This window comes from Brassica napus, chromosome C2 (genome assembly GCF_020379485.1).
Source record: "Brassica napus cultivar Da-Ae chromosome C2, Da-Ae, whole genome shotgun sequence".
In the NCBI taxonomy this organism is placed as follows: domain Eukaryota; kingdom Viridiplantae; phylum Streptophyta; class Magnoliopsida; order Brassicales; family Brassicaceae; genus Brassica; species Brassica napus.
This window is the reverse complement of record NC_063445.1, coordinates 6,688,737-6,702,330: the sequence shown is the minus strand read 5'-3', so window position 1 is coordinate 6,702,330 and position 13,594 is coordinate 6,688,737. Positions and strand designations below refer to the sequence as shown.

At 26.6% G+C, this 13,594-nt stretch overlaps 1 protein-coding gene across 1 annotated transcript; it reads left to right on the top strand.

Moving 5' to 3' along the window:
- Positions 1–6,177: 6,177 nt before the first annotated feature.
- On the top strand, positions 6,178–6,963 carry LOC106417365 (non-specific lipid-transfer protein 4-like). Its single transcript, XM_013858181.3, has 2 exons — positions 6,178–6,602; positions 6,767–6,963. The coding sequence occupies exons 1-2, from the start codon at positions 6,274–6,276 to the stop codon at positions 6,774–6,776; spliced, it is 339 nt and encodes a 112-aa protein (XP_013713635.1). The 5' UTR covers positions 6,178–6,273; the 3' UTR covers positions 6,777–6,963.
- Positions 6,964–13,594: the final 6,631 nt, after the last annotated feature.

The following is a 13,594-nucleotide window of genomic DNA, read 5'->3' as shown; positions in this document are numbered from 1 at the left end:
TAAATTCACAAGATATCACCGCTCGACTTCTTGACGCGGGTTGAGGCACGTGGGTTCCCTTACCCGCGTTGTCGAGGTGAAGTCGTCGACGAAGTCACGCGGGATGAGCGAGGCAGAGTCCTTTACCCGCTCGCACGAACTGCGCGTAGTGACGTTTTGATGCGGGTTGAGGCACGCGGGTTCCCTTACCCGCGTTGTCAAAGTGAAGTCGTCGATGAAGTCAAGCGGGATGAGCGACACGGAGTCCTTTACCCGCTCGCACGAACTGCAGGCGTAGCGACGGTCCGACGCGGGGAGTGTGACGCGTGTTGGATCCGATCGTCTCTACCCGAGTCGAAACTTATCTTTAGTCGAATTTTAATGTTTTTAAAGGGCTTTTTAGACTTTTGAATGGAAACCATTAGGTTTACCAAAGACATATAAATACTCTTGTAATCCCAAAGTTTGGACTTATCTTGTTTTCTATCTAATCAAAAAGGAACCTTTAGGTAAAAAGATCTAATCTTGATCATTATCCTTTGTGATTGCTTTGTTGATTTGATCACTAATCATGATTAACACCAAATCATCATTGATTCTTGGGTTTATCATGAAGATTAGTGAGTACTCATATTTGGATTCATGGGTTAGGGAGACTAAGAGTGATTAGGCTAGATCTAAGGTGTTGTAACACAGATCCATCTTGTTCCTTGCTAGTAAGGTGCTTTTAATGCAGTTTTAGAGTTGGCCTCTCTAAAGTTCAGTCTTAGGCATTTCACACCCGATAGGTGTTCGATGAAATGTTTGAACCAACTCTACTATGCTTTAACACTCTTTACCAAAGGGATTTGATGTTAAAGGTGTTAAGATGGCTAATGGACTTGAAATTAATGATTGCTTAGATAATATTAAACCAAAGAGATTTGATGCTTGAGTTATCTTAGTGAATGAGCATTCATCTAGAGATAGAGTTTGTTTAGAATTGTGTCTAGGTCTAAGGTTAATAGATTGATTGAAAGATATCACCTTTAGATTGAAACTTGATCACCCAAGGTCAATTCCCTTAGCCCATGAGTTCTCTCATCTCATAAGAAAGGAAAGCTTTGTTCTTTATTGCATTTTAGTAGTATTATAGTTCAAAATCATCTCACCAATTGATAGTACTTAGATTAAGCATGGTCATACATTCCCTTTGCTTTAGAATCACTTAGGATTGGTTCGACAATCTTTTATATTACAACATTTGATTAGGAGCATTGAAAACTCCTAACATCAGCCAGGCGATCAATCAGACTGAAAAAAGATCGACCAATCTCTTGGGATCAAGCAAAAGATCGACCATAGTAAACATGGATCGACCGTCAAAAATGCATCTTCTTTCTTTTGTTCAAATCATTGATTTTTGTGCCCAAAACTTCATTCTAACATGATTTAACCTGAAAATATTTAATAAACACCAAAAAGACTCAAAACACCTTGATGTGGATTAAGTTTACAATAGATCCATCATACTAATGCAAGCACATATACTTTTAGTATGTTGAATCCAATCCTATAGAGATTACAAACAATGAAAATCAAAAGAAATGTTTAATTCAAATGCATTCAAAGTAAACAAGTAAATAAAATTTTAACTCAAGTAAGCAAGGAACAAAACAAATATTCAATTGATGAATAGAGAACCTGAATGCAAATGTGACTGATCTAGATAAATTAGTTCCAAGTCAAGGTGTAAATCAAGCAATAAACAAGTCTCTATAGGTTTAGACACAAGCAATAGACTAATCCTTTTTTTAACACAAACTCAATAGACTAATCCACTTCCATGAAAAAAATCTCCATTCAGTCAAGCAACAAATATTAGATTTCTAATACCATCAAACATGCATTGGAATCAAGTCTAGCATTTAACAGCCGCAACATCAAATCCTTTAGGTTATTCAAGCTAAAGCAATATTTAAGTTTACTCAAACATTTTAAGACTATCTCTAATAGTTTTTACTATTATTTTTTTTTTAAATAAAGTAATTCTATAATAGAGTTGATTGTTGCTCTAATGATATGATATTTTATATTGAAAAATAGAATGATGAACCAAAAAAATAAATTACTATAAATAGAGTAAATCTATTTTTTATTTTTTTATAGAATGGAAAATATAGTATAATTGAAACATTTTTTAATATAAACTTTATTTTAGCTAGAAAATTTGATTGGGGTTAGAAATGTGTATGCACTAACAAACATCTTCATTGAATGAAATACCACCATATATATGTGTTTTTGCTATACCACCATTAAATACATGATATATACGTGGAACCCGAGAATGTGATCAGGTTAGCTGGGAGATTTGTGATGTTTATTGTAGGATACACGTGTCCCATATTTACACATTACATTAATTAGACGGTAATGGAATTTAATCAGCTTGGTAGGCTATTAGTTGCTAAGTGTTTCCATAGTTAACATGCACTAGATTCTTTCTTTATATTTAAATTTGTTATATTTATCATTTATATTTGTATATGAATTTTTATATATTAAATTATATATAACTAATTTTTAAATTTAATTTTTTTTTTAGTTTGAACTAAGTATTTCTATTATATGTAACACAATTAACTTAAAAATATGAAAAATCGAGTCCGAGATTTTAGAGTTATGTAAAAAAATATAATTATGTATAGAACATAAATTATCTTAGTTTAAAAGATCGGAATCTCATCTCGAATAAATTCACGAAAAAAAAAAGTACCCCAATAACCTACTTAAAATATAAAACCCCCTTTTAGAAAAAAACGTACTTAATAATATTTTTTTACATGTAATAGTTAAAAACTGAAAATTGAATATCGATCTAGAATATTATTTTAATATATCTAATGGTAAAATATTAATTGTAATAAAAAATTTTGAATTTTGTAATATTACATAAATTAGAAGTCTTTAAAATCTATTTTATTAACATAATATATTTTTATTCATTTATTATTTTAACGTTACAAAATATTGCTTTAGTTTTATTTCTATATTAATTTTTTAATAATTTAGTTTCTTTTTAAGTAATTTTAAAATTATCAAGAATATAATATATTTAAAATTATTTATTTAAATATATCCAAATATGATGTCTCATTTTTATGTGTGTTTGCGTTGAGCATATTTAATTTTTAGTTTGTATATTTAATTACACCTTGTTGCGTGTCGTTCTATGGTTTTAATAAACGTGTTGTCATTTCATTTTTATTACTACTAACATGATTTTTTAGTGATCAGTGATAATGTATTTTTAACGTTATGTATTATATTTTATCGTATATTTTCTAACTCTTCATGCTGGCACTTTGTTTAGAATCATTTTAATTAGATAATAGGTTTAAAGATGTAAATAAAACTGTGTATGTTGTAAATTTAGACTTTTTAGTGTAACTGAACACTATCAATTATGGAAATTATATTATGATTTTATTTTACTAAATCTTTCTTTCTGTGTACATTTTTTTTTTGTATTTTTACAATTTTATTGTCTTATTCTTTAATTGCAGAGAATTGCTATTTCCATTTTTTGTTTCATATACCCTAAAAGTCTTCGGTTGATTTTTGTTTGTTTTCTTTCTTCCTTTACAATGTACAGTTCGGCCGTTTCTTTTTCTTGGGATCAAACTACTAATATCATTAGATAGAAAAACTTAAACTCCAAGAATGAAGTGAGTATTTTTGCTAGAAAAAACTGATTTAGCCACTAATATAGTGAGATATTATAATATTGGAAGGTATGAAAACTCTTCTCTGTTGTCCTATGCTGGACATAATTAAGTTGTCGTCAATTGATTATATATTTGTGATAACTGGAATACATCTTTATGTCTTCCTTACATCATCCATAATTGGTTTACGGTTCGACATTTTCTAATATACTGAGAGTCACATAATATTAGATGGTGATTATCTCCTTCCAATTAGGAATGCACAGAATGAGAAAAATTCAAGGTGAAACCACTTTACAATTTTGTCCTCATATCTATATAGAGATAGTTTATAGTTTATTCTATATGTTTCAAAATGTAATCAGTTTTAATTAAAATCTGTAATATTTAATTTTAATTAAAATCTGTGATATTTAAAAGTTATTGCTTTAGAAAACTGTCATTTAATATATAAATTTAATCAATTACATAGTAATTTACATAATTTAATTGGCCAAACAATATCCAATAAATATAAAGTTACATTGAAATATAAAAACAATTTATATAGTGAAACAAAAAAATACTTTTAAACCATTATATTATAAAATAAAGCGAATATTCACATTATATTGAAACATTAGAATAGTAAGAATCAGAATAGCTGAAATCTCAACGTCGATCATTTATGTCGGTCATGCCTTATACCATCTCCAATGTATTCCTCTATTTTTTTCTCTAAAATAGAGGAATTTCATAATAGAGATGGATTTGTCTCCGATGTATTTTTTCTATTTTTTCTCCTAAAAAAGAATATAGAATATTTTTTTCTAAGTTTTCAAATAATATTTTTTATTTGTGAAAGTTGAAAACCAGCCCAATTTATTTTAGTATTTTATAAAATTATGATATTATTTACACTAAATATTTCTTTACAAACTATTATGTAAATAAAATATATATAATTATATTTATATAAATAATATATTTCACTAAAAAAATATTTTCGGTTATAATTTTTTAAGTAAAAAGTTAAAGGATCATTTTGTAAAAACAAATAGAGAAGGTGACATGGCAAAAATATAGTTTTTCATTGGCCGATTATTTTCGCATACGTGGACACTCTATTTGAGGCTTATATCCTCCAGTTTTAATTAAAATCTGTAATATTTAAAAGTTATTAGTTTAGAAAATTGTCATTTAATATATAAATTTAATCAATTACACAATAATTTACATAATTTAATTAGCCACACAATATTCAATAAGTATAAAGTTATATTGAAATATAAAAACAATTTATATTGTGAAACAAAAAATACTTTTAAACCATTATATTATAAAACAAAGGGAATATTCAAATTATATTGAAACATTTAGAATAGTAAGAATCAGAAAATGTGAAATCTCAATGTCGATCATTTACGTCGGCCATGCCTTAGATCATCTCCAATGTATTCTTCTATTTTTTTCTCTAAAATAGATCAATTTCATAATAGAGATGAATTTATCTCCGATGTATTTTTCTATTTTCTCTCTTGAAAAGAATATTCTTGATATATTATTTTCTAAGTTTACAAATAATACTTTTTATTTGTGAAAGTTGAAAACCAACCCAATTTATTTTAATATTTTATAAAATTATGATATTATTTACAGTAAATATTTCCTTACAAACTATTACGTAAATAAAAATATAATTATATTTATATAAATAATATATTTCACTAAAAAAATATTTTCGGTTATAATTGTTTAAGTAAAAAGTTAAAGGATCATTTTGTAAAAACAAATAGAAAATGTATTATTTTCACCTACGTAAACACTCTATTTAAAGCTTATATCTTTTTTTTATTACTTGTTTGATCTTACGGTATTCAAAGGCCAAAGAACTATGTTTTCATAAGTTTACGAACGTAGTGGCGTAGTGCACATAATTGATTAGTAAATCAAGTTACGTGTATGACATAGCTGTTTTTTTTTTTTTTGAACACCACATAGCTGATAATTAAATAAGTTATTAAATAAGTTAATCTGGTATAGGATACACACATTTGCCGTACGCCATGGTTACATATTGCACTCAGTTGGACGAAATGAAATATAAATTGCATACATATTAAACCTAGGTGAGAAATTACTGATTGTGTACATTGTTGCTTTGCTATTTTTTATTGCTTAATTATTGATATTGTGTAACCTTTTTACAAACCTCTTGATCAAAAGCACATTTATAATATTAATATTTTTATAACAGAATGTATATTATGTGGATTTGAATCTAGTTGGTAACGCAACAGGCAACACAAACCACTATGTTATAATGTTTTAGCCTAAATCATGTTAGCTTAACATAACAACAATTCAAATCATGTACATTCTAGCATATTTAAATATATTTAAAGCACATTTGAGTGAAGTAAATGCAATCCAACTACTAACAAACGATCTACTTTTAGTCATCATTTTTCCCTTCTAAAGTCCCTATATAAACCCATGACCACCTCACACTTTTCTCACAACCAACAGCAAAATACAATCTTAGAAAACAAAACTCAGCTAAATCAACCTATTTTCTTACCACAAAAAGGAGAATCAAAACACCATGGCTATTGCTCTTAGGTTCTTTACATGCCTTGTTTTGACGGTGTGCATTGTCGCATCAGTAGATGCAGCAATCACATGTGGCACAGTGACAAGTAGCTTGGCTCCATGTGCCACCTACCTATCGAGTGGCGGGGAGGTGCCACCTCCATGCTGTGCGGGAGTCAAAAAATTGAATGGTATGGCTCAAACCACAGCGGACCGCCAACAAGCATGCAAGTGTCTAAAGGCCGCTGCACAGGGCATCAACCCAAGTCTAGCCTCTAGCCTTCCTGGAAAATGCAGTGTTAGCATTCCCTATCCCATCTCCATGAGTACCAACTGCGACAAGTAAGCTTTTCGTTCTCTTTTTGCTAAGTGCAAGTTCACATTCTCTTTAGTTTTTTTAAAAAAAATATTTTTCTTTACTTAGCTAATTACTGGATCTAGAGACCATCATTTGATTTTTTTTCTTATGTCCTAACTTATACTCTTAATCGTTTTTATTGTTGCAGCGTCAAGTGAAATGGGAGTTTATGTCAACATTAGCATGAAGTGTATGGTTTAGTATAAGATAATAAAAGACGGCTATCTAAGCTGTTATTACCATACTCTTGTCATGTTACTTTGTAATCTTTTCTTTCTTGTATTGTATCTTGATATGTTTAAGATATGATAATAGTACCTTATTAATACATCTTCTCTTTATATCTTTATCCAGCTCCTTCGTACATATCAATGATACTAGTGCAGAGTTCTATAACCAATAAATATGGATAAACTAAGATCTTAGTTTTGTGGTCAAGATTATAAATTTGAGGTGGTACCAGAAACCAAATACTATCAAAACATCTCTAACCTTATTTTATTTTTCACCGTAAAATAGAGTTTATAGTAAAAATATTTTAATGGTAGTCTTTTCATTCTATAATTGAGTAAAAATGGTTTTTTTATATATAGAGTAATTCATTTATTTTTTGTTAATCACTTTATTTTTATTCTAAAATAGAATATTATTGGAGTACAGCACAATTCTATTATAGAGTTACTATATTTTAAAAGAAAAAATAGACTGAATTATTAGAAATGATTTTATTTTGAAATACGAAAGTGTTTTGAATGGTTTCTTTCAGGGAACTATGAATTATTATTTTACCTAGAACATTACTCCCTCTGTTCCCAAAACTAAGATTTTCTAAAGTATTCAAGCTTATTAAAAATTCAATAAATGTTTATAATTTAATTTTTCTTTTACTTTATTATACACTTTCCAATAACTTTTTACCAATGAAATTTAATCAGTTCAAATATTTTCATTTAATGTTTCTTAAAAGTATAAAAAGTAGCTTAAACATATAGAAAATCTATCTCTGTGGAACAAATAAAAAATCTAAAACATCTTATTTTTTGGAAAGGAGAGAGCATGAATTATTAATTTGTACCATAATACGGAGATATTCACGATTGTCGACATGAATAGAAATCGACTACTATTTTGGTCTAAAACAAGGAAACAAATGTAGTTTATGATTTACATTTATGCAAATATTTGTAAATAATTTTCGTTTGACTCCAACAAAATATAAAATATAGCATACAGTAGAATTTCAAGTCAAATTCCCCTAATTGTCTCAAAAATCAAAATGAGAATATGGATAAATAATAATGCATTAATATGTGGGATAATGTACGGTAAAGTATATTGTCATCTATAAGTCAAATTAATATGCACCAAATGCGTTGGAACTCGAATCAGAAACGTCTAATCCATAACTAACAAACTCGAAGAAGAATCAAATACTTTTCGTCTCAAATATATCACAATAGCTCGATAAATCTATCTCACAAACCCGAGAAGGTGGTCTTAAGAATAACACGTTACAACAATCGGTTTACAACTTCGTGAAAAATCCGGTTTGGTTACTTAACCATAGCTCAATCTTCAGCCCAGCCAGTTCAATCTAATCATTCCAAGAACCGAACTAACACGTTGAAGTGTTAACTAAGCTCCTGGTTTATCATTTAAGCCGTAGACAATCGAGATCGTGATAACCAACAATAATTAATACGTGTAGCATAATGCAGACAATAATCTAAAATACTAATGGAAATGTGAAACGTTGTCCAATGGGTTTAGGGAATGTGGCTATGCTAGTTGGGAGAGTTGTGACTTTGTGAGTTTTGATGTTTGATAAACGTGTCCCTCAGTTATAAATTGCATTAATTGGATAGTATTAAAAATGTAATTGTATAGTACAGCTTTTTAGTTGACAAATGATTGACTAAAACTATCTAAAAAAACTCTATAACTTCAAATATAAAATATTTTGCTCTAAAAAAAAAAACTTTTGAAGTTTTGAGGAGTGAAACTCTATATTTAAAATTTCACTATTCAAAACTTCAAATTTGAAATTTCATATTTTATTTGTATTTTGGTCCCTGCAATCACACATCACCATTATGATTCATAAATACTTTTTTCGTTTATTGTTTTAATCTTTAAAAATTATATCTCTTAAATATTTTAAATTTTGTTTACAAAATTTAAGTTTTACACATAAAATTAAATAAAGCTTTAAAATAAGATTTAAAATATTTTAAACTAGATTTAGACAATAATAATATACAAGAGAAACTTAACAAAAAAAAGATTTTTAAAAATTACATGAAGATATAACTATTACACAAATTTAAATATTACAACAATACTAATAATCAGATAAATTTGATCCGGAACCTTCGAAATTTTCAAATATTGTTCAACTTTTTTTTGTAACTGAAGATGGTTGTTGTTGTTGTTGTTTTGATGTCTTTTTTCGTACAATTTTTTCTTGTTCATATCGAATATTTCACGAGTATTAATATCATCGAAATGAAATTAGTCTTTTAGCACTATTTTATGTTTCTCTTTTACTTTCTTGTTCTAATCTAATGTATTTATAAGTATTAATATCACCTGATTTCAATAAATTTTAGCTCGTAATCTACAAAATAAAAATGAGGAGAACTATTTTTACTTCGAAATGCACTAATAGAAAATCATTTTATGGAATAGTATGGTATTTTGTTTGAAGTTTAATATTAATTTATTTTTATTTAAATTTTATATTTTAATAGAATATTTTATTAATTAATATTGTTGTAATATGTTTATATATGTGCTAGTTATTTATAAAAATTTTATGAATTCAAATTAGTTATGACAAATATAAGGACCATATTATAAAATACAAATAGTTTTGAAGTTAAGTTGAAGTTTTGTTTTTGGAGAAGAATACTTTAAAACTTCAAATATAGAGTTTTAGAAAATTCAAAATATAGTTTGTTTTTAGAGATGCTCTAATGGCACACAAAAATTATCTCTATATTTCACTCTAAAATAGAGTAAATCTATTATAGAGTTGAATTTGCTCCAATGGTTCAACTCTATAATAGAGTTACTCTATTTTAGAGTGAAATATAGAAAAAAAATTTGTGTACCGTTGGAGATGGTCTACGTATCTGAATAGCAACCACCATCTCCTCATGTGAACATTATAAGAGATTTCTTTTTCTTTTTTTATCACCAACATTTTCTTTTGTTCACAATTTCACAAACATTATAAGAGAATCTATGTCTTTTTGGTAAAATATAAAGTAAAATAAATAGAACAAAACTGATTACCAGAGAGGAAAGAAAAATAAAAGTTAGTGTTATTCAGACCAATTCCAATGAAACACTAAGAAACCAAATTTGATGTAGTTTATTTACACAAAAAAAGACACCAATCCATCAAATTTGGTATAGAATGAATAGTGTTAAGCAAAATTTGGTGTAATACTATTCATCACACCAAATATTTTATATGCATATTTTATTATGTTTTATTTTAATAATGTAGTTCAGTTATTATTATTAGTTAAAATTTGTAACTAAACATAAATATATTTTATTTTTTGTATTTGAAAATTATTTTTACATATATAATATATTTTTCAGAATCAGTATGATGTAATATAGTTTTATTTTCAAATATCGATTATAATATTTATTCAATTTAATCATTAATGAACAATTAATAATATTACATTATTGTAAAGTTATTTAATACTCCATCTGTTTCATAATAAGTGTCATTCTAACATTTTTTTCTTGTTACACAAAAAGTGTTACTTTACAATTCCAATACAAATTATACTTACTTTCAGCTGAAAATTAACTGTAAACTGCATTGATTTTATAAATAATTTTATTTATTTCAAATACTATTGGTCAGAGAAGTGTAATTAATAGCAACTTACATATATTTTAGCAATTTTCTTAGTCTGTGTGAAAAATATCATACTGACACTTATTAAAAAACGGAGAGAGTAATAATTAATTAAAGCTTTATGTAGTACTATTATATTCACCAAAAATTAAAATAACATTTTTATTTTATAATATAGTTAAATTTGTACTACTAACTAATACAAATTTTATTAAAATATATTATTTTGTTATGTACTTTTCATAATTAATAGTTTGTAACTTTTTATATAATATTTTATATAAAATAAATACAAAAAAGTATAATATTTAAACCAAAAAAATATAAATGTAAATAAATGATATAAACAGAAAATTACAAAAATTTAACAAACATATATTAAAGTGTGATAAAATAATTATTTATTAATTACAAGTAATAAAAATATAAAAATTATTAAAACTGAAAACATCAAATAATATATTATATTATTTTTGGTGTAATATTTGGTGTCATAGTTGGAGATGACAAAAAAAAATAATGAAACCAAAACACTAATTTGATGTAATTTCAACATCAAATCGGATATCATGGTTGGAGATACCCTCAGCAGTTCTCTTGGATAAAAAGAGGGAGAAAAAAGTATTAAAAGTATGAGAGAAAAATACATGTTAGCGAGAAAAATCACAGTTTTTTCTTACAAAATTATTAAATTGACTTTAAAACAGACTCATATTACAAACACGATTCAAACAAAAAACCTAAATCAAAAATAATAAAATTTAATCATTTCACCTGATTGGTAAAGCTTAGTACCAAATTTCATTAATATATATAGGGTGGGTGTGAGTGTATAGAGAAAACTAGAGTAACAAAATGTTTTACTCCAAATTTTTACTGATATACACTCACACCTTTGCATATTGACCTTACTGTAAATATAAAAAAACAGAATTTTAAACAGTCAAAGGTTTAAACGATAGTATATCAATTTGCATAGTACAAGTAGATATCTCCAGTCATTATTTAAAAATATTTTTTTCAATTTTGTTTATATGTCATAATCATATTCACTTGCATTTGAACAAAATGACATGACTTATTAAAAAATATGACAAGGCTTCAAATTAATTATGACATAGACATTTGTATTTAATGTTAATTTAGTTTTTTCTAAGTTTTTTAAAATATGGTAATAACTAATAACTCATACATTATCATCAAATTAAATTAATTCAAATATAACATTAAAATAATATAATAATAGAAATTCAAACATCACAATATTGTTCAAAAAACTATTTAACCTTTTTAATGATTATACCATTTCTTTTTACTAAAATAATTTCTTCTAAATTTTATTTTTAAATTATAAATTTCTAATCCTAAGACTATCAGTTTTCTTTTAATATCTACAATTTGTTAAAATACCATTTAATTTTGCTTTTTGATAATTGTAAAGAAAATTTTTAATAAATTCCTTTTAATTGTATGTAATTTTATTTAATATATTTTAACTAAAACAAGTAGATAAAAATCAAGCCAATATTATAATTTTAAATATATACACATTCATTCTTAAATATAATTTTTGAATAAGCAAAATTATTTATTTTTCTTAATTTTAAATTTAATTAAATAAAATGTAAATTAAAATACTGCTAAAGAAAATAATAAAATCTAAAATATTAACAAAAGTTTTGAAAATATAATTTAACTTTACATTTTTATTGCGCAGGAAAAAGACCAAGTTAAAGTATATACTTTTTGTCACTATCCCTTACCCCCTATTCGAAAACGCGGCTGCCTAGGCACTGTTCGGAGGTTGACTGCTGCGAGTTTGTTCAAATCGGTGTAGCCAGACGTTGATCTGCGTTGACCAGCGTAAGACCGCCTAATTTCCGCGTTGACCGCCTAATTCCCGCGTTGACCGCTTTTTTTTTGTCTGTGTAAGTTAAAACACGGTTGATTATTTTTTACTCATTATTGACAGATTTTGTGTAATTATTCAGTACTAAATAATTACAATTAGCTATCAAACCAAAAAAAAAACACATACATACTACTTTAGGGATTTTTTCGCACCAAACCCACTATTTATGAATCAAAAAGAGACTTTTTAAAATTATATATAAAAAATTATATAATTATGTCAAAGAACTTTTATCGTCATGTTTAAAATTAGCTAAATATATTATAAATATATTAAATTGTATTTAAAACTAGACCCCGCGTAATCTCCGAGTACTCCTTGATTTTTCGGTAACTCGCTAGGTTCGGAATTACCGCCCGACTAGCGCCTAGCGTAGTTCCGAACATCGCCCTTACCTAAGGCAGCGTAACTAGGAGGATGTCACTTGAACCCTATGAACTTTTATTACAAAAATACTTGTATTTCTGAGTAAACTTTTATTTGCTCATAGCTAATTTAAACATGTGATTTAATTTTGTTGACCCCAAATGTACTTGGACCAAGTGAGTAGGGAGATGGTGAACCAGTTTTGTATATATAGGCCCTATTTTGAGTTTTTTTGGCTGGCTCCGCGACTGCCCATATAACACCTTATACTGAAATGTCATTTAAAAGTTTTTCACAAATTAAGAAATCATCTAAAAGATTTGTTTTACCATATATTCATATACTAATAGTTTTCTTTCTCTAATTAAAATATTAAATAATATGACCAAAAGTAGATTCTTATTTAAATTTCTGCACCGAAAATATAAAACAATATTATTCTAAAACAATAAAATCTTAAGACAAAAATTCTTTGTGAAATGAATTGAATATTGATTATGTACAGTATAGAAGATCAAAAGCATAATATCGTAAAATACGAAACTATACAAGATAAATATAAAAGTTAATAGTAGTATATTGATTTCCATACTACACTACATAGCATCCCCTATATAAGAAGCACTACAACTTCTTTTTGTAGCCACGTGTCATCACTAAGATGATTATTAGAATCATTAGAGAAATATGTTGGTTCATCTAATTATATAATAAACTTTTTATTAAACTAACAATAAATTCATTATTAATGTTCTTTATAATTTTCTTAAATAAAAATTCCAGAATTGCCTAATGCGGCTAAAATATATATGACA

Bases quoted from the DNA above. Each gene is read 5' to 3' on its own strand.
- LOC106417365 (XM_013858181.3), top strand. From the start codon at position 6,274: ATGGCTATTGCTCTTAGGTTCTTTACATGCCTTGTTTTGACGGTGTGC.